A 21978-nucleotide genomic window follows, 5' to 3' on the forward strand; every position below is an offset into this window, starting at 1 on the left:
CCCGGCTAATTTTTGTATTTTTAGTAGAGACAGGGTTTCACCACGTTGTCCAGGCTGGTCTCGAACTCCTGAGCTCAGGTGATCCGCCCGCCTCGGCCTCCCAAAGTGCTGGGAATACAGGCGTGAGCCACTGCGCCCGGCCATAAATCACTTTTAATAATATCCTTTCGTACGAAGAGCATTGTGCAAAGCAATCTTCCATAACACCGCGTAAGCACAGGAGGGCATTTCAGCTAGTGCCTAGCAAGCCCCTGGAGAAGCGACACGACATCCAATGGCCCACCAAAGGTGCTGCATCCCAGGCAAACGCCATTATAACCGACTACACAGGTCCCCAGAAAGGCCTTCGTTTACTCCTAACGTTTTGCTGGGATGCACTAACCCAGCGTTCCATCTCGCGACGAAAGCCCAGAAGACAAAGGAGCACCGCCTGGCGGGAAAGGAGGGGGTGTTTGGACGTCCCCGCGTGTTCCTAAACACCTGGCTCGGGAACCCGAAGAGCCCACCGCAGCCCCCTGGAGCGTATATATCCGGGGTCTCAAGCTTCAGAACCAGGCCCGGGAGATTCCCTGGAATTCTGCCTTTCGAATTTTCAAATCTTTTTCTTAAAGTGACACAGCCCCCAATCCGTCCTCCCCTCAAAGGGTTAACTTCAGGCCTCAACGACCCTAGACCCACGCCGGACAATCCCTCTAATCCCTCTCTCCGGGAAAGAAACGGCCTCCTCCTAAGGACAAAGAACTACGGCCTGAGGGCCAGTTACTGCAGGCTGGTCAGGGCCGGCAGGGGCGGGCGCTGAGAAGCCCCGGGAGCCCAATGCCTGTGCACAGGCCGGAGCGGGGCGGAGACGGGCGGGAGCGGGGCGGAGACGGGTGGGAAGGGGGCGGACCCTGGAGGGGACAGAGGCGGGGCTGGGCCGGGACCGAGGCCCGCAGAGGGGCAGCGAGGGGGCGTAGCCGTAGCTACGGCACCAAGGCTCCGCCCCGCCCTTCCCGCCCCTCGCTAGAGGAACGCAAGCAGGAGGAGGGGGAGTCGGAGGCGGCGGCGGCGCTGGAGCTCCTCCTGGGGACCAGCGACCCGGGAGCTAGCACGTCGCTCCGCACCGCTCTTACTCTACCCGCTGAGCCGTCCCTTCTCGCCATGTCCCAGAGCAGGCACCGCACCGAGGCCCCGCCGCTGGAGCGCGAGGACAGTGGGACCTTCAGGTCAGCGTGCGGGCAGTCGGGGCCCCAGGGCCGGGAGCGTTGGGCGGCGAGACCGGGGCGCGGGGAGCCGTCCCTCCAGAGGCATTCTGGGTAAAGCCTTGCCTGGCGCCCACGCCTCCGCGACTGTGGGCGCTCGGCCCCGCCCTCTCGGTTGCGAGGGTTGGGGTCTGCGGCCGGACCCCGCCCCTCTCGTGGCCCCAGGCGGCGCGCTGGGCTATGGAGGTGGCGCGCGGTCGCCGCGCCCAGGAAGGGCTCGTCAGGTTTGTCCTGAGAGGCTGCGGCGCTGCTACCAGCCCTGTTGTGTTGAGACTGCCTCCTACCCGCATTCAAGTTCTCTCTCTAAGGACCTCGCTCACCCCGCCTGCCCCTGCGGGGTGACTGCCGCAGCGGGGCCGGAAGACAGGTGCTCCCCAGCCTCGCCAGCTCTGGCCCTGGCCGCCGGGGAACTCCCCGCCTCCCTCGTCACCGTCGGTGGTGGTCAAAACTGGCCTCTGTACGCTTCTGCTTCAGTCTCCAATTTGGCATGCAAAGCACACCTTTTTCTGGTTTTTGCAGTTTGGGGAAGATGATAACAGCTAAGCCAGGGAAAACACCGATTCAGGTATTACACGAATACGGCATGAAGACCAAGAACATCCCAGTTTATGAATGTGAAAGATCTGATGTGCAAATACATGTGCCCACATTCACCTTCAGAGTAACCGTTGGTGACATAACCTGCACAGGTCTGTATACACAGTTAACCTGGATGACCGAGTGGGTTGGCAGTCAATACTTGATGTTGCTTTTCAGTTCGGAAAAGTGCTCTTTTTGCCAGACAGCTGTGAGGAACAGGTTCTGAAACTGAGACCTCTCATCTCCGGTCGTTAGGGCTTTTCAGCTTCATCTGATTCTCTTCCTAATTTTCTCTTCCCCAGATACCAAAGAAGCTCAGAAACTAAAAAGTTACCCAGCCATCCTGCACGACTCTTCTCATACCCCATGATCCTCCTAGGGTTCTTCTAAGAATTAGAGGGAAGCAGGAAAGGTTCTTGGAGCAGTCGTAGCTGGGTCCCTAGGTACTGTGAAGTTTCATAGATTATAGCAGATACCAGCAGGCATGACCCCAGAATTTTCTGCACGTCTCTCCTCTCTTAATGGACTCATTTGGCACTTTAGGTCCATTGTACCACTTTTGATTCTGTATCCAAACACAATGAGGAAGGGGAGAAGGTCCTCATACATTATATTGCATAATAACTTCTAGTTTTTGAAACGTTAACAGATATTTTGTATATTATCCACTTTTTAAACAAGAAGAAACAGGTTCAGAGAGATTATAAGTAACATGCCTGTAGCAATGAAGTCACATAGCAATGAAATTTTAAAGTTCATGCTTTCTTTTGGTCTGTGAGCTTGAGCAAATGATAACTAAAGTTGCTCATTTGTAAATGTGGACATTATTTTTCTTATGTATCTATTTAATTGCAAACACAAAACATTGGATGCTAAGTTTAATTTGGAAGGATGCCAAGAAAAAAATTTAGTAGGAAGGCTCAAGTTCTGCCATCTGGTAAATCTGACGACAGCATTTGTTTGTGTCCCTGGAAGTTTGGAGTCCTTTATTTTAATTGACGCCACTTTAAGAAAAGTTTAAAACTTTTTGTGTGAGGCAGTTAGATTGTAGGTGCTGGCCGGAAGGGTCCCCATGGGAACCATAGAGTCAACACTGCATTACTTACTTTAGCTAGTCTATTTCTAGAAAATCAGGAAGAATTCAAGAAAAGGAGGCTTTTCCCTCTCAATGTGTTTTAGACCCCAAATTAACAACCTATGGCAACCGTTCTGCCTACGCCCTCTTCTCACACTACCATGGCTTCCTGTGCAAGCTTATCTGCCTCCATGGCTTCGGATACTATCTAAAGGCTAATAATTCTGAAATGTCTGTCTACATCCCAAGCCCAGTTACAGAATAGTTTATCAGTCTGTGCTTGCTGAGCATCTTTGCTTGGATGACACAGAGGCCCCTCAAGCCTCTCATTGTCCCACACTGAATCCATCTTTGCCCTCAAACCCATTCTTCCTGCATTCCCTTTCTCTGTAAAAGCTCCACAATCACCTAGTTCAGTAGAAATGTGGGTTTTGTCTTCCTACTTCCCATCTCCCTCCCTCTTGTCCAGTCTGTTAAACTCCATCCGTTGGAGTTTAATAATCCACTAAATAGCCACTGAATCTGTCTGCTTCTCTCTCCTGGCCATGGCCACTGCCTAGGCGACCATCATCTCTCACTTGGATTGTAGCTGCATTCTTGTAGGTACATGTTTACCTTCTAGTCTTGTGATGTCCTTTTGTCACATGACATCGAGTGTTCATCCTTTTTTTTTTTTTTGAGACGGTCTCATTCTGTCGGGGAGTGCAGTGGCATGATCATAGCTCATTGCAGCCTCAATCTCCTGGACTGGAGCAATCCTCCTGCCTCAGCCTCTCGAGTAGCTGGGACTACAGGTGCACACCACCATGCCTAGCTAATTTTTCTGATTTTTAATAGAGACAAGGTCTCAGTGCATTGCCTAGGCTGGTCTTGAACTCTTGGCATCAAACAATCTTCCCACCTCAGCCTCTCAAAGTGTTGGGATTACAGGCGTGAGCCACCTCACCCACCCTTAACAACCAGTATTCTTTCCAGCATTCATATGTCTTCCTCTTCTCAAAATCCATTCAGTGGTTTCCCTGTAACCCTCTGGATAAACACATGTTTTTTGTTTGTTTGTTTCCGAGACAGAGTTCCACTCTTACACCCAGGCTTGAATGAAGTGGCACGATCTCAGCTCACTGCAACCTCTGCCCCCTGGGTTCAAGCGATTCTCCTGGCTCAGCCTCCTGAGTAGCTGGGATCACAGGTGCCTGCCACCACGCCCGGCTAATTTTTGTATTTGTAGTAGAGACGGGGTTTTGCCATGTTGGCCAGGCTAGTCTCGAACTCCTGACCTTAGGCGATCCACCCGCCTCAGCCTCCCAAAGTGCTAGGATTATAGGCGTGAGCCACTGAGCCCAGCGCAATACCATGTTTCTTAACATGACTTACAGCCTTGCTTCTTACACTTTAAAAAAGCTCTTACACTTTAGCCAAAGCCAACTACTTGGGATTCTTGAGAATACTGTGCTGTAGGTTGCCTTTGAGCCTTTGCAGGTGCTCTTTTTCTCTGCCTAGAATGCTCTTCCTACTCCCCCATCTCTCTTCACTTTATTAGCTGTTACTCATCATTTAGGTCTCCATTTAATTATCTCTTCCTTCATGAAACCTTTCTGAATCCTTACAAAGAGTCGGAGAGCCGCTGCTTTTATGTGCTCCCCTACAGCCTGCACTTAGGCTTGTTGTAACATATCCCATTCCATATTTCAGGTGCTTATTAACAGACAAAAATCCCACACCAGGCTGTTGACTCTTGAGGGCAGGGCCCCTGTATGCCATATCCCTAATACCTCTGTTAGCAGATAAATATATGGTTTGTGTGTCTTCTCACACTTGAGTGCCACACTTAAAACTTATCCCATGAGGGTATGGGAGTTTGAACTTAAAAGGAAAAAGATTGAATTTATCATTTGCCATTGCGATTGCTTACTGAAATTAGACATCAGTCTTATCCCCGGTCCCAACTTAGCTACCCATGCAGAAGATACAGACTGTCCAGAAGATACATAACAAGCTGTCACCTTACTCCATAAAACACTTTCCTGTTGTACCCAACACATAATCATGACTGCTCAGCCTAGCAGAGCAGTTTGATACATTATAGGACAGGCTATTCGAATAAAATTATGCACATTTTGCTGTCAAACAGTTCTGCTGTAAATGGTTCCTTTAAAAGAAACTTCTTGTTGCAGAAGAATTTCCCCTCCAGGAATAAAGGAAGAGTAAAATACTAAGCTGCATTTCTTCAGAGGTGTGACACGGTCTACTTTCTTACCATGTTATGTAATAAACGTATATAATGTAGAAATAAGGATTTTTATGCAGGTATGCATAGAATTAAATATATAGAACTTTAAAAGTTATTTTTTGAAATATTTTTCACATGGTGAGTATTTTATTAGTGTGTAACCACATGTAGTGTATATTTTTATTACCTAGTATGTGTATGTAAAATCTATAGTGACTTTGTTTTGTGTTTTGAAAACATCTCTGTAAGCTGCACATTTTTGTAGGAGATAAAGACTTCTTTTTTTAAATCTTAATTCAGGTGAAGGTACAAGTAAGAAGCTGGCGAAACATAGAGCTGCAGAGGCTGCCATAAACATTTTGAAAGCCAATGCAAGTATTTGGTGAGCTAAATTTCTTTGTATTCAGCAGCTCAAAAATATCATGGCTGAGGTAAGATTAAAAATTTAAACATGCTTACAAAAGCAACAAAGTGAACAGTTGTTAGCATCCTACCTCTCTAATTACATTTCCTTATGAAGACTTATCATCCATGAAAGAAAACTTTATTGAATCAAATCCAGCAGGTAGCTGTTAAATGAAGGCGCTCATGAATTAGGCTTTACTGTTTTTTTTTTTTTACATGGGGTGCAACAGTAGAAAGTCAGTGCTTCTTGCAAATATTAATATTAACATTTTGTATTTAGACTTTGATTATTTCTATATTGAAGACAACAAAGTGTGAGATGGAGAAAGATCCACTAGAAGTACTCTTTTAGGAATTATAATTTTGAAGAAGCAGGCAGAGGTTTTCTTTTATTATATAATATATACCAAAAGAAGAGAATGTTAAGTGGGATATTCTTGACATATCTTTCCAAAGTAAGATTTTTTACTACTCTAGGTGTTTCTGGATAGAATATTGGTCCTGGAGCATCTCACGTATTATAGTAGTGTCCACTGGGCATACTCTGGAGCTTGGCATATTTTCAAGTTCTTCTTGTGTATGCACTCACATTAGCCTGAAGTACGATCTGTTGTAATCTGCTTATAGCTGACAGTAGAGACCCAGGGAATTTGGGATGGGTTTTTTGTTCCTAGTCATAGAAAGGCTTTTGAATTAGGGGTGTAGTTAGGTTCTCATGTAGTATTCCTCTCTTTTTGTAAATCATTCTAAACCATCTGGGTAGTTAAGAACTAACCAGTGACACGGCAACCCTCTAAATAAGCAGCTGCCCAAGATAAGCCTTGCATTTTGCAAGATGATGCTTCATTCTCTAGCGTCATGCATTATAATTGATCTATGCCAGGCTGGGCGGGGTGGCTCACGCCTGTAATCCCAGCACTTTGGGAGGCTGAGGTGGGTGGATCACTTGAGGCCAGGAGTTCAAGACCAGCCTGGCCAACATGGCAAAACCCCGTCTCTACTAAAAATACAAAAATTAGCCAGGCATGGTGGCAGGCGCCTGTAATCCCAGCTACTTGGGTGGCTGAGGCACAATAATCACTTGAACCCGGGAGGCAGAGATTGCAGTAAGCTGAGATTGCGCCACTGAACTCCAGCCTGTGAAACCCAGTCTCAAAGAAAAACAAGGCCAGGCGTGGTGTCTCACATCTGTAATCCTGGCACTTTGGAAGGCCAAGATGGGCAGATCACTTGAGTCAGGTGTTCGAGACCAGCCTGGCCAACATGGTGAAACCGCATCTCTACTAACAATACAAAAAATTAGCCAAGTGTGGTGGCACGCTCCTGTAATCCCAGCTACTTGGGAGGCTGAGACACGAGAATCCCTTGAACCCAGTAGACAGAGGTTGCAGTGAGCTGAGATTGCACTATTGCACTCCAGCCTGGGCGACAGAGCAAGACTCTGTCTCCAAACAAACAAACAAAAGACATGCCAAATGACATGGCAGGTATTGAGTTCTCCCCCACTGGTGATGACCGTGCTGTTTCTGTACAGCCTGAATGTGAACCCAACCATTAAGTACACTTGTAGAAATGAGGGGTATGGAGTGTCCTTTCTGCATCTGGGCACTTCACTTTGTCAGCAAAAAAAGCTAACAAACTTTACTATATTTGTGCTTCTTGACAGATAAAATGGGAATTACTAAGCTGTAATCAGGCCTAAAGTGGCCTGACTTAATACAGAGACTTTCTCACTTCTCCATCACAATTATTTGGGTAGCTTCGGCATGCAGCATTGTAAGTGAATACTCGTATCTCATCAGCCTATGTAAAGCTTGAAATTCTCGCAGTTGGAAAAAAAAAGAAAAAACCTTGAGGAAGTGGCAATAACTAAACCTCACTTGTCATGGAAAAATGACTCCAGTTGCCTAGGTGGTAGTAACCTTGAAATGCGCTTATTCAATTTTAAGCACTGACCTGCCAAGTAACTAGTAATTCCCAACTCCCTAGAAGAGGTCATTCTCTTTTTCCCTAATCATAATCCCTACATGCTAAAACCAAATTCATCTAAGCCATCTATTTTATGCAGGATACATGTAAATCTTAGAGGGATTATCCCAGCACTGAGCAGATGATAGATCAAACAGATCTCTCTTCATAGTTCTCTGGATGAAAAAACAATATTTATAAATAATCTGTATTGTTCACATTGCCAGGTTCAATTTTCTGGATCATTGTTACTCTTCCATTTTTTGCATAGTTGTAACAGAGTATTCTTTAAATATTTTTTTATGACATGCCTATTACGTACAAAACACCACAAAGCTTATGTAGGTAAGTGATACATAGGCCCTACCTCAAGGAGCTTATAATCTGAATAGGGGAGAGGTATGGTGAAGGATGGACAAATTATATGTATTTGTAAGAGTATATAATTTATGGTAAAACAATTTCCTCAAGAAAGGATTAAACCATGTGTTATAATGTTTCAAAGAAGGGAGAGATTATAAACCATTGGGGTAAAAGGATAGGCTTCTTGGAGAAAGTATCATTTGAGATATATCTTGGATGACAGATAGATCAGATTCCCATAGAAGAGGCCTGAGAAAAGGGCATTCCATGTAGAAGGAATGACAAGAGCAAAGACATAGAGAGTTAATTAGAAAATGCTTGTCATTTATTTCATAATTCGGGGGAAATTATTTTGTTTTATAACACTTTTAAAAAATATTTAGCTTTGCAGTTCCTGACCCCTTAATGCCTGACCCTTCCAAGCAACCAAAGAACCAGCTTAATCCCATTGGTTCATTACAGGTAAGTTGTACAGTTCTTTGCCTACTGATGAAATATATAGTAAGTTTGTAATATCAGAGGGGCTAACACAAGGAATTAATATTTTAAAGACAAGATAGTGATATATTTTGTTTTCCAACTTACGATCATTAGATTTATAGAGCTAACTTGAAATTATTTTCCTATTTATGTTTTGGATTTTCTTCCATATACAGTATTTGCCTTTGGCTTATAGAATTCTCATTTAAGATCAATAGGCCCTCAGTGCACATGGGTAGAGTGTTTTATACTTTAAGAATAGTTCTTGATACTCTTGTGACAAATCTCTTTCTACTTCTGTTGAGACAGAAGACTTTATAAAGAGCCTAAATCAAATCAGTGAACCTAACTCAAGAAAAGGAGTCTGCTTATTTTACCAAAAAAAATATATTTATATCTACACACACTCACACATGCACACATATTCAGCTTTGAATTTCTATATGCAGAATATCCTTCTTGCAGACTATTCATGTGCTCTGTTAGGCCATTCCCCTCCCCATTATTCAACCAGTCCTTCGGTCTCCTTTTCCAGCACTATGAGCTTTTCTATAGTTTTCTTCACCTTCTGTCCCCCACCTCATCCAAGTCTGTTGTTTGCTGTCCCTACTCCTCATGTGTTCTTGGCCAGCTGTGGGTTTGGAAGTCTATAGCTAGGAGGGGAGGGACTTTAGGAACTGATGGCAGTGAAACCTGTAGATGGTCTCCTCTGGTGTTCCCAAAGGGTGGTAGTAGCCTGTTTTTCTAGTTGAAGTCTCATACCAGCTCACTATGGTTTAATTCAAGAACACCATTCATAGCAGAAAACTGATTCAGTTTTGGTATTGGGATATAAAGATATAAAATGCAGGAATGTCTCTGAGAAACAGAGGATCTTCCCTCTTTTTTCCGTTGCAGAAAATCACTATTCTTTTCAAACATATACATAGAAATGGGATCAAAATTAAGAAAATATTTATGTGATTGAGCCATTGCATAAAATTGCTATTAAAGCCTCATCTTGATTTTATAGGAATTGGCTATTCATCATGGCTGGAGACTTCCTGAATATACCCTTTCCCAGGAGGGAGGACCTGCTCATAAGAGAGAATATACCACAATTTGCAGGCTAGAGTCATTTATGGAAACTGGTACTTATTTCTTACAATTAAAGGCATTTGAAATATTTTCAGATGATGAATGACTATAGAAATTTCTGTCGTAATGTTTTCAAATATTTCTATGCAGAAAAATTGATATACTCCTCTTTTATAGTCTCTGACTTTCTGATGTTGAACTTAAGTATAAATACTTGGCTTAAGATACTTAGTCTTAATTTGATATTTTTAAAAATCATAGATTATTAATAGAAACTATCGGCTTTGTACTTTAAACAGTCTTCATTGATAAATTAGTGACTTAAAAAAACTCATTTTGGAGACAAAGCTATAGTAAATCTCTTGGATTTTATTTAACAGCTATTCTATCTAGAAAATAGGACTAGAGGAAGATTACACTTGAAAATGATATGATTCATAAGAGACTAGATGGCAAATAATTGCAGTGAGATAAAAATGAAAATTATCTTTCTTAATTGTAGCAACTTTTATGTTATAAAGGGTATAAACCGTAAGAAACACTGTCACTTTAGAAAGTACTAGTGAGAATTCCCGTTAACTTCTCTGGCATGTTTTTGTCATTTTTTAAAGTGGCTTAAAATGGGATTTTATCTTAACTGGATAATAGTTTCAAGTAATAAGAAACTGTTTGCCTTTGGGAGGTAGTGTGGGCTATTACAGAAAGCACCAGGTCAAAAGCAAGAACCTCAGCTTCCATCTTTGATGCAGTCCTTGATTTGCAAAGTTAAGCAAATTACTTAATCTCTTTGGACCTCAGTTTTTTAATCTATAAAACAAAAACATGGGGATAGATATTTGTGGTATCTTTCAACTCCAGCATCCCCTGTGCCTTTCTTATTCTTGTTTAAAGGAATTCCATATAATTGTCAGTTTAGAGAAGATCACAAGCAGGAAATAGACATTGAAGAGAGAGAAGAGTTATAATTCAGATGTATTTTAATAAATATGAATAATTGGTCAGAATTAAACCAAATGTGGTTCAGTAATGCTAGACATAGGAAAATACAATTATTATAGAAAACCAGAAAGCATAACTATTAAAAACTTAAATGCCTTCAAAAGTGTAAGAATTAGTAACTATACAGGCCAGGCACAGTGGCTCACACCTATAATCCCAGCCCTTTGGGATGCTGAGGTGGGCCGATTGTCTGAGGTCAGGAGTTCGAGACCAGCCTGGCCAACATGGCAGAAACCTGTCTGTGCTAAATATAAAAAATTAGCCAGGTATGGTGGCAGGCACCTGTAATCCCAGCTATTTGGGGGGCTGAAGCAGGAGAATTCCTTGAACCCAGGAGGCGGAGGTTGCAGTGAGCCAAGATTGCATCACTGCACTTCAGCCTGGGCAACACAGCAAGACTCCATCTCAAAAAAAAAAAAAAAAAAAGAATTAATAGCTATACAAAAAAAATAACACAACAAACAAAGATATCAGGTCAGTAAGAACATAAAAACCATGAGGTTCTCTGATTACATACAATACTTTATACTGTGGACACTAATTTCTTTTCTAAATCTACCATTTCTTTTTCTTTGTTCAGGAAAGGGGGCATCAAAAAAGCAAGCCAAAAGGAATGCTGCTGAGAAATTTCTTGCCAAATTTAGTAATATTTCTCCAGAGAACCACATTTCTTTAGTGAGTAATGTTGACAGCTATGATGTTAATGTCATTAAGCATTTCTTGCTGTAGGAAACTTTCCTTGATTTCTTATTGTATGGCTACTTCAGAGTTGTGATTTTTAGAAATCTCTTCATTATTCAGTTATACACTACCCCATTTTTAGCTGCTTCCTGTTTGTGAGTCAGGATCACAAAGGCAATTAGGTAAGAGAGCTTGAGAGACACAGTCAAATTCAGAATAATAGGATGGGATGTAAAGATGATAGGCCAGTAGTACCATTTTTGCCTTCAAAGTGACAGCGCATTTCCATCCCTTTGTTCATTCACTCAGCAAACATTTAGTGATCTCGTACTGTGTGCTAAGTGTTGCGTTGGGTATAGGTTGCAGTGGATAAGCAGTCCCTGTCTCTAAGGAGTTTATAGACTACTGAAAGAGAGGAACGAACTCTATAGACTAGTCCTTACAGAGTGTGATGTGGGAACACAGAAGAAAGCATCCAACCAAAACAGGTTTGGAGACAGATTCCAGGAAGAAGTAATGTCTAAGCCAAGACCTGTAGGTCTAGAATGGGGGAAGGGAATTCCAGAGAGAAGAAAAAGCGTGTGCAAAGGCCAGGAGTGAAACATCGTATGCAGTCTAGGAGCCCTAAGTGATTTGTTGTGTGTAGAGCATAGTGTTGGAGGAAGGGAGTCTCAATGAAGCCAGCAAAGTAAGGAGGGATTAAATCTTAAAGGGACCCCTATATAAAGAAAGTGAACTTTATCCCAAGGGTAGTACAAAGTCATTAAAGAATTTTAATCTGGGAAGGACAGGATCTAGTCTAAACATTAGAAGGAAATCACTTGGCTGCATTATGGTGAGTGAGTGAAATTAGGATCAAAGAGACCTGCGAGAGTGCTGTTATAGAAGACACATGAGACATGACAGCTTGAACTAAGGTAGTGACTGGGAAAATGGAGAGAGAGGGGTAGATTTTAAAGTTATTTAGAAAACTGAGGTAAAGTGGCATGGTAATTGATTGGATGTAGGAAGCAAGGGAAAGGGAGGAAATTACTATTTTAAGCTTGGCAATAGCAAGAGGGGAGCAGATAATGAACTAAATGTATTGAATTTGAAGTGCTTGTGGAATAGCTTATGGAATAGCTAAGTGAATATATCGAGTAGCTGAACAAATAAATACAGAGCTTAAGAGATTGAGACCTACACACGATATATAACTTCAGATTCTGATATTCATAGATAGGTATTGTCATGTGATACATTATCTGAGAGTAGTGTATTAGGTGGGAAATAAAAAAGTACAACTATAGCAACTTCTTCACTGAGCTTATGATAAAATAAGGCCTCATTCTTTAGAAAAAAAAACAAAGACTATACAAATGAGTAATATAATTTGATTCTACTTTTTTAATAGAAAAATTAACACTGCATTTACTGCTTTTGGAATTTGGATCAACAATATCACCAAAATTACAAAGCACAGATAGGTTTACAGGTGAAATTGGTCAAATCTTCAAAGAAGAGATCATTACCAATGCTATTTAAACTCTTTTCAGGCAATGTGTATATAACATAAAGGAAACTTTTAAATTTATTCTCCAAAACCAACATAATACACCAAAACCTGACAATAGCAAGTTCAACAGAAAAAAAAAAAATTATAGATCAATATGCCTTGTGGTAAAATGGTAAAACCTTTGTAAAATGTTCAGTTCAACATTAAAATAATAATAAAACATTGACAAGTAGGGTTTATTTAACTAATGCAAGACTATTTCAAGGTTAGTAAGTTGGTTACTTTAACCACATTAATGTGTTAAAGAGTAATATATAATCCTCTCAATGGATGACAAAAAATTTTGATAAAACTCAGCAATCATTACTGATAAAAACTTTGAAAAAAACCAAAATCATGGTTATATATTTACACATTGTACTCATTCCCATTAATATCAGAAATAAGGATGCCCACCAACACCACTTTTATTTAACCTTGTTCTAGAAGTACCTACCAATTAAAAACAAATTAGACAAGAGAAAACAGGAAGAAGTTGGAAATAAGAGGAGATAAAATGGTTACTAACTGCAAATGATATGATTGTATCCATTTAAAACCCTAAAGAAAAACTACTAGAAACAGTAAGAGAATTCATCAAGGTAACTGATTATTAAATTAATATACAAAATCAATAGCTTTTCCATATTACTCAGAGTTATGTAGGTAACAACTAGAATAATTAAAATAAAAGCTAAAATTATTGTATCTGGGAAGGGGACTGAAGGTGGGGAAGGGGCAAGGCAGAGGTTGTTGCTTTTATACTTCTGTACTATTTGATTTTTTGCTGTATGTGTATAGCCACTTTGACAAAACTTACGAAGCTTGGTAACATTGGACATTTTATAGAAAAATAGAAAATCTATCCTATTCTGAAAAAATATACTAGAAAAAAGTCAATAGTTTTCTTTACAAATAATAACTAGAATATAGGAGATCCCAATTTAAATTGTAGAAACAGGGATAGGATATCTGAAAATAAACTTAAAAAGAAATGCGCAGGACCATGTGAGGAAAACTCTACTAACGAATAGAGCAGAAAATACTGTAAATATATTTAACTATAATGTGGTCTCACTCAAAACCTACCAGCGTTCATTTTGGACCTTCATACACCTTTATTGAAGTTTATCTGGAAGAAAACCCTCAAGAATAACCAAGAAAACTGAAAAGGAAGGGTTGGGAGAGCAAGGGTGTGCTGCTTTACCAGAGAACAAAACATACCGTAAAACTGTACTTGTCAGACAAGTTACTGGGCCAGGAATAGTCAGAGGAGCAAACAGAGAATCCAGGTGTAGATGCTAATCCACATAGGACCATAGTATATGGCAACAGTGAGATTTCAGATCAGTGGGTGAGAGGATGGATTATTCAATAATGATGTAGAAACGGTTTACATCCATTTTTAGGTGGGGGCTGTATATATATTTGTTTATGAGTATGACATCTACTTAGGATGCTTCCTTATTCCTTACACCAAAATAAATTTCAGATGGATCAAAGATTTGAACATAAAAATTTAAAACAGTATAAGTATTAGGAAACATGGAAGAGTTTTTTTTTTTTTTTAATCTTAGCATGGGGAAAGCATTTTAACTTAAAACCTAGAAGGTTAAAAGATTAATAAATTTGGCAACATAAAACCTACTGCACAGCAAAAAATCTGTAAATCAAGAGAATAAAAACAAAGTGGGAAGAAATTATTTTCAACATATAAAGGAACTGTTTTCAGTACCAACTTTAAAGCTCTTTTATACACATCTGCACACAGCAGCACATGTCTGTAGTCCCAGCTACTGGGGAGGCTAAGGTGGGAGGATTGCTAGAGCCCAAGAGTTTGAGAGTTAAGCCACATAGCAAGACCCTAACTCTTAAAAAATGGAAAATTTAAAAAGCTCTTATGCATCAGTTAAAAAGACAACCCAGCCGGGCGTGGTGGCTCACGCCTGTAATCCCAGCACTTCGGGAAGCTGAGGCGGGCAGATCACAAGGTCAGGAGATCGAGACCATCCTGGCTAATACGGTGAAACCCCATCTCTACTAAAAATACAAAAAATTAGCCAGGTGTGGTGGTGGGTACCTGTAGTCCCAGCTACTCGAGAGGCTGAGGCAGAATGGCATGAATCCGGGAGGCGGAGCTTGCAGTGAGCCGAATTGCACCACTGCACTGCAGCCTGGGCGACAGAGCAAGACTCCGTCTCACAAAAAAAAAAAAAAAAAGAACCCAGTAGAAGAAATGCAAATGATTAAGGAAAAAAAGAAAAGAAAAAACATTCAACTTTATTCATGCAAGATAAAATATTTTCACCTTTTAGACTGGCAAAAACTACAAAATTTGATAATAGCTGGTATTAGGGTATGAGAAAACAAGCCCCCTCCAAGACAGTTGGTAGGAGTATAAATTGGTTCAGAAATCAGTTTGGAAGTGTTTATCAAAATTAAAAGTTTACATGTTCTTTGACTTAGCAGTTCCACTTCTAAAAATAATTCTACAGAGAAACTCATTCAAGTGCAAAAGAGTGTTTATTGTTAGTAAAAGCAAGAAGCCAGAAACAACCTAAAGCTCACAGTTGGAGATGCATAAGGTGAATACAGTGCATATATGTGCACTGACAAAAGAAAAATGAACAAGATGTAGAGGAATAAGTTATTTGCTTTAAAAGGTTGTGTGTGCTTGCATATGCATAAAACATTTATGGGAAGATACTGAAAAATGTTTAACAGTACATCTAAGAAATAGAACAGAAGTCTTCAGGGAATGGGTGGTAAGGAAGAGAGACTGTACTCTTCATTATATATTTGTTCTTAGTGCATGTATGTATTTTTTTAACCATGTAAATAGTGTTTTTTAATTTATTTTAAAACAGTATTTTAAAGTTTCTATAATGTAAATTTTTATTTGGTGAATCTAACAAATTACTTAATTCCATATCATGCCATCTCTAAAATCTTTTGGAAATTGCCTCCCCTCTGTCATCTCATTAATAAAATAAGATTAAGAGTAGTAACCCTACTTACTTCAGAAAGTAGTTGTTTTTATTAATGGCATATGAAAGCAATTTGAGAACCATAAACTAATATGGAAATATGAGGCATTCTAAGGACAGAGATGAAAATGGAAGGATATAGGGGAGAATAAAAGAAAAAGGAAAAGCAGAAAGAAAAGGAAAAGTACTCAGTTGGGTTCTGGGATAGAAGTCTGATAAGAACTTTTTGACATCCTGTCATTTATTTGAATGACTTGTTCCTCAAACCCAACTTGCACATTTCATGTTTTTTTATAGTTTTTTTTTCTGTTTTATAGCTGTCAGTTATAGTGATTGATATTTAATTTAAAAAAAACAAAGATATGAAAATTGTTTTATATTTTAATCTGCAAATTGCTCCATTAGGCAGATTTAATTATTTATGGATTTACTTACGGTGCTCCCAAATATCTTGTACCTCTTAATGTGACCATCAGAAAACTCGACTGAGAAACATTTGTACTATACAAAATACAAAATACTTTCAGTATATTATTGCAAGTGCTTCTTAAAAACATATTTTGTAGTACTTGTTAAATGTGTACTTTTTAATGTCTTGTTTAAATTGGAAAATTTACCAAATGTTATCCATTTAAACATGCTTTATAACATATTAAATGTGAGTGCTTAATAAGTACTCTTAATTATACTGGTACTGGTGTTAGAACCCAGTCCTAGTCAAGAGTCTAAATCTTCATCTCTGTTTTTCAGACAAATGTAGTAGGACATTCTTTAGGATGTACTTGGCATTCCTTGAGGAATTCTCCTGGTGAAAAGATCAACTTACTGAAAAGAAGCCTGCTTAGTATTCCAAATACAGATTACATCCAGCTGCTTAGTGAAATTGCCAAGGAACAAGGTTTTAATATAACATATTTGGATATAGGTATGATTTTTTTTTCTTTGGCTTTCCCAAGACATGTTTATTTACAAATGTGTTTGAGGAACGAAAATTTCTATTGTAATTTATTTTATTGATCAGGGATTCTAAGTATATATAATTACTAGACCAGTAATATATATAATTGATATGTCCCATTTTTGTGGATAGTAATAAGAGCTAACATCTATACAGTTATAACAAAAACAACAATAGCAAAGATAGAGTTTTACTATGTGCCAGGCATTGTTCTAAGATTACATGTATCTACTTACTGAATCCTCAGACTAACTCTATGAAGCAAATTCTGTTATCCTTATTTATGAGTGAAGAAAGAAAGGCACAGAAAGGTTGAGAAACTTGCCCAAGATCACGTAACTAGTCAGTGGTAGAGCAAGATTTGGGGAAGAGTCCCAGAAGATACCCTGGCTGTTAAACTAGCTCTGCTGGGCGGCTGGGCAAATGAAAAGGCACCTACATTTCTAGCACAAGTACCAAGTTTGTGGCGCCCAGACCTTTTCTCTCTGCTTTGTCACTGTATGCTGATTGTGGAAGGTAAATGGAAACAAGTCAGTTTATAGTTTTATCCCTTCCCAGCCATCAACATCTGTATTTTCTCTAGCCCTTAATCATTTGGATAGACAAATATGGACAGATGGGAAAGCAAGTCAGTATGGATTTTCTTTTAATTCAATTTATAAAGCTAATTAGTTGTGTGTGTGTTTGGTGTCTTGATTTTTTTCTTTTTTTTTTTTTGAGACAGAGTCTTGTTTGTGTTGCCCAGGCTGGAGTACAGTGGCACAATCTCAACTCACTGCAACCTGTGCCTCCCAGGTTCAAGCGATCCTCCTGCTTCAATCTCCCAAGAAGCTGGGATTACAGGCACCCACCACCACGCCTGGCTAATTTTTTTTTCCCCCGAGATGCAGTCTTGATCTATTGCCCAGGCTGGAGTGCAATGGTGTGATCTCAGCTCACTGTAACCTCTGCCTCCCAGGATCAAGCAATTCTCCTGCCTCAGCCTCCCAAGTAGCTGGGACTACAGGTGTGTACCACCATGCCCAGCTAATTTTTTGCATTTTTAGAAGAGACGGGGTTTCACCATGTTGGCCAGGCTGGTCTCAAACTCCTGACCTCATGATCCACCCACCTTGGCCTCCCAAAGTATTTTTTAGTAGAGATGGGAGTTTCACCATGTTGGCCAAGCTGGTCTCAAACTCCTGACCTCAAGTGATCTGCCCACCTCGGCCTCCCAAAGTGCTGGGATTACAAGTGTGAGCCACTGTGTGTGGCCAAAGTGTCTTGATTTAACGTGTGAGAAATTTTATATCCTTATCCAACCACAGAGAGATGTGGGGACCTTGCTTGTCAGGGTCCCCTGACCCTGGGAAAGTAGGGCACTTAGGGGCTCAAAGAACTTCTGATATTCTCTGCTACTTTGGGATTGAAGGACGGGTCTTAGTAAACCAATAATGATGCAGAACCTGAGAAGTCAGTGCAGACAGATGGTTAGAGAAGGTGGCTGATGAAAAATTAACCGGGTGTGGTGGCACATGCCTGTAGTCCAGGCTCCTAGGGAGGCTGAGGTGGGGACAATGACTTGAGCCCCTGAGGTTGAGGCAGCAGTGAGCCATGATCATGCAGCTGCTTTCCAGCCTGGGTGACAGAGTGAGACTTGTCTCAAAAGAAAAGAGGCCAGAGGCCGGGTGCCTGTAATCCCAGCACTTTGGGAGGCCAAGGCAGGCGGATCACCTGAGGTCAGGAGTTTGAGACCAGTCTGACCAACATGGTGAAACCCTGTCTCTACTAAAAATACAAAAATTAGCCAGGCATGGTGGTGTGCACCTATAATCCCAGCTACTTGGGAGGCTCAGGTGGTGGGAGAATCGCTTGAACCTGGGAGGCGGAGGTTGCAGTGAACCGAGATCGCACCACTGCACTCCAGCCTGGGTGACAGAGCGAGACTCTGTCTCAAAAAAAAAAAGAAAAAAGAAAAGGTGGCTGATGAGAGACCATTCATCCAATAAATATTAGTGTCTGCAGTTTGTTGAGGGTTTAGAATACAGAGATGAATGACCCATGTCATGAATAGAACTATGGAGGATACAGAATCTGGGGGAAAAAAAGGAAACCTGAAATAAATTTTTAGATTATGAATTAATGATGCCTCTGAAACATTTCTTCCCAGTTTTGAGAACTAAATAGTTCTTGTAGATATGGAAAGCAGTCTAAAAATCACAGTCTGTTAATTAGGCTAGTTTCTATGCAGCTACCTTCAAAAGAACCTAGATATTCTCCAAAGGAGATATACAAATGGGCTGGGCACAGTGGCTCACACCTGTAGTCCCACCCCTTTGGGAGACCAAGGCATGAGGATCGCTGGAACCCAGGAGTTTGAGACCAGCCTGGGCAATATAGTGAGAGCCTGTCTCAAAATTTTAAAATTAAAAAAGAAAAATGACCAAATGACCAAAAAATACATGAAAAGATGCTCAATATCATTAGTCAATAGAGAATGCAATCAAAACCATGATAAGGTACCACTTCAAATCCACTAGGATGGCTATCATTAAGGAAATGGAAAATAGCAAGTGTTGGTGACAATGTAGAGAAATTGGAACCTTATAATTGCTGGTGGGAATATAAAACAGTTCAGCCTCTGTAGAATAAGCTTCTCAGTTCCTCAAGTGAATTGCCATGTGACCCAGCAACTCCACTCCTAGGAGTATAAATCAAAAACTGGTATTTAAACAAATGCCTATACATACAGATCCCTGTATATTCATAGCAGCACTATTCACAAAAGCCAAAAGGTAGAAGCAGCCCAAAACATCCATCAATGAATAAGTGGATAAACAAATTGTGGACTGTCCTTCCAATGAAATATTATTCAGCTGTAAAAAGAAATGAAGTTCTAATATATGCTACAACATGGATGAGCCTCAAGCAGGGGCTGGAGGGTCAGGAGAAAAGAACCTAGATACTAGAACTAGAAAGCCTCTTCACTCATTAAATAATCCCATTGTATCTGGATATTTTCCACTAAATAGAATATCAAAAATAACATTTTTATTATGCCCACCTTATAAGTTATACCGCACATGTTTGTTTCTTCCTCTTTGCCCTCATTTCAGCCATCTTTAGTAAGAGTGACTCATCAGTTGATGGGAAGAACGTTTGTTTCCTGGGTCAGGTATTGTTTTTAAAACACCATGACCCATTTATAGTATAAATAAAGAACTAGACTCTGCACAGACTTAAAACCTAAGAACATGAACGGACAACTCCATGAATACATGCAATTATTATGTATCAATTAAAAAAAAACATTTAATAGAAGTCACAAGGGAGGTTTTGCCTTGATCCAAGTTGTTCCTGGTTCAGATGCCTCCTGAAAATGACTTCCTAGTGGAAAATACAATCTCTCCAGTCCTTTAACAAATGGTTCTTTCCCTTTTGAGAAAGTTACTGTATGGTTCAGTAATTTCCAAAGTGTTCAACTAACCATATTAGAATTGCCTTGGGAACTTTTTTTTTAAATGTAGGAATCAGCCACCTGCAACCGTATATTTCTGATTGAGTGAGCTAGAGTGAAGCCTAGATATCTGTATGTCTTTAAAGCTGTCAGATCATTATGAAGTGTAATGTGTTTGAAAACTGCTACAGCTGAGCAGTTGTGGTTTTTTGTTTGTACAAGCAAAACAAAGATTGCGAGTGGTGTAGTATACTATGGATGCTTAAAAAGAAAGACAGTAATAAGAATTGTATTGTTTTTACAAAGGGATCCACTTTATACATATTGGACATTAATCATCATCCTTGAATGTGTCATTACAGATGAACTGAGCGCCAATGGACAGTATCAATGTCTTGCTGAACTGTCCACCAGCCCCATCACGGTCTGTCATGGCTCCGGTATCTCCTGTGGCAATGCACAAAGTGATGCAGCTCACAATGCTTTGCAGTATTTAAAGATAATAGCAGAAAGAAAGTAAATTTGGAGCAACTTAAAAAATCTCAGTAGCACATAAAAAGTTCCCTTCTGGCCCCTTCCCAAGTAAAACTTTTACCGTAATGTTTGAGTTTATGTCTTGTTTCTAAATCTCTTCATAGATTCCATCAATACTCCAGATTTAATTATCTCCTCGTGGTTGTTATTAAGCTCTTTTTAATGGCTTCAACTTTGTATCGGTATATTGTATTTATAAACTTTGTACCACAAGACAGAGTGTAGCACCCATTTTACAGTGCCATGCACATCGGAGAAAGAAACTGCATGTTTATTGTTGATGATGAAATAAAAATGCTAGCAACAGTCTTTCTTACTGGTGCTTAAGCTCTTTGCACAAAGCTTTATAAAGGGAATTCAAAGGAAGCCCTTTTGAATTAGAGTCTTGAGGGACAGCACTAACAGGCCTTTATTAAGTATGATTGTTAAATTTCAGGGAACATGATTGGTCTGCTCTGTATTTGAATTCATGTAGCAACTGTTATGATGGGATTCTGCTCATTTTATTAAAAAGCTACTGACTTGACTGTAGTCCTGTTCTTGTTAGCCATTGTCGTGAATATTTTAATGTTGATAATTCTGTTGTTTACATATCTCTAATTTACTTTGAAATTCAAAGGTGAAAATAAAAAATGATGGCCTAAGCAAAATTTACAAACATACATGTAATGGGTTACTTCCTTACTTTCTCTTAAGCGTTTGCAACCTTGTATTTTTCTTTGACATAACCATACACAGGTGAATTACTAGTTTAAAAAGCATTTGACCACTCACAGTGGCTCATGCCTATAATCCCAACTCTTTGGGAGGCCAAGGTGGGAGGATCCGTTCAGGCCAAAAGTTCGAGACCAGCCTGGGCAACATAGTGAGTCCCCATCTCTACCAAAATAAAAAAAAAAAACCCAATCAGGTGTGGTGGCACACTTTTAGTCACAGCTACTCAGGAGGCTGAGGTAGGAGGACTGCTTGGGCCCAGAAGATCAAAGCTGCAGTAAGCCAGGATCACACCACTGCACTCCAGCCTGGGCGATCGAGTGAGACCCTGTCTCAAAAAACAAAAAAAGCATTAGAATTACCCAAAAACCCTTCCCAGTTTATTCAGTTTAGTTGCAAGAATGTTCCAAAGTGATGAGTGATGAAAAGGTTAGGAAATAAGTCTAATGAACAGATTTTAACCTTTAGAGTTTCCATATATCATCTTGTAACATCTCAAGTCTTCCATCTGTCAGTGCCGGCTTGTACTAGCTTTCTAAGTTAGGTGGAAGTCTCAGCTCTGTGTTTGGAGCTCAGGGAAAGCTTCATAGAGGTAGGTCTTTATGAATGAAGGTAGGTCTCATGTATTCATACAGAAGGAAGTATGTAGCAGGTATTTTTGTCTGGAAAAAAATATCTGGAATTCTTTGAGAACAAACTATAAAGGAAAACCAGTAC

The 21978-nt window shown here is 40.2% G+C and overlaps 1 protein-coding gene across 4 annotated transcripts; it reads left to right on the forward strand.

Moving 5' to 3' along the window:
* Nucleotides 1-795: 795 nt before the first annotated feature.
* Nucleotides 796-21209, forward strand: PRKRA (protein activator of interferon induced protein kinase EIF2AK2). 4 transcript variants are annotated; one of them, XM_017868281.1, is made up of 8 exons: nucleotides 796-1205; nucleotides 1761-1930; nucleotides 5426-5507; nucleotides 8245-8323; nucleotides 9354-9471; nucleotides 10998-11092; nucleotides 16370-16544; nucleotides 20376-21209. In XM_017868281.1, exons 1-8 carry the CDS (start codon nucleotides 817-819, stop codon nucleotides 20531-20533), a joined length of 1266 nt encoding a protein of 421 aa, XP_017723770.1. In that variant the 5' UTR covers nucleotides 796-816; the 3' UTR covers nucleotides 20534-21209. The 4 variants fall into 4 exon arrangements, with proteins under 4 accessions (XP_017723770.1, XP_017723771.1, XP_017723772.1 ...); XM_017868282.1 differs by having other exon boundaries at nucleotides 1023-1205; nucleotides 5426-5556; XM_017868283.1 differs by lacking the exons at nucleotides 796-1205; nucleotides 1761-1930 and having other exon boundaries at nucleotides 5423-5556.
* Nucleotides 21210-21978: the final 769 nt, after the last annotated feature.

The sequence above is a fragment of the Rhinopithecus bieti genome, unplaced genomic scaffold, assembly GCF_001698545.2.
Source record: "Rhinopithecus bieti isolate Rb0 unplaced genomic scaffold, ASM169854v2 scaffold_3062, whole genome shotgun sequence".
NCBI lineage: Eukaryota > Metazoa > Chordata > Mammalia > Primates > Cercopithecidae > Rhinopithecus > Rhinopithecus bieti.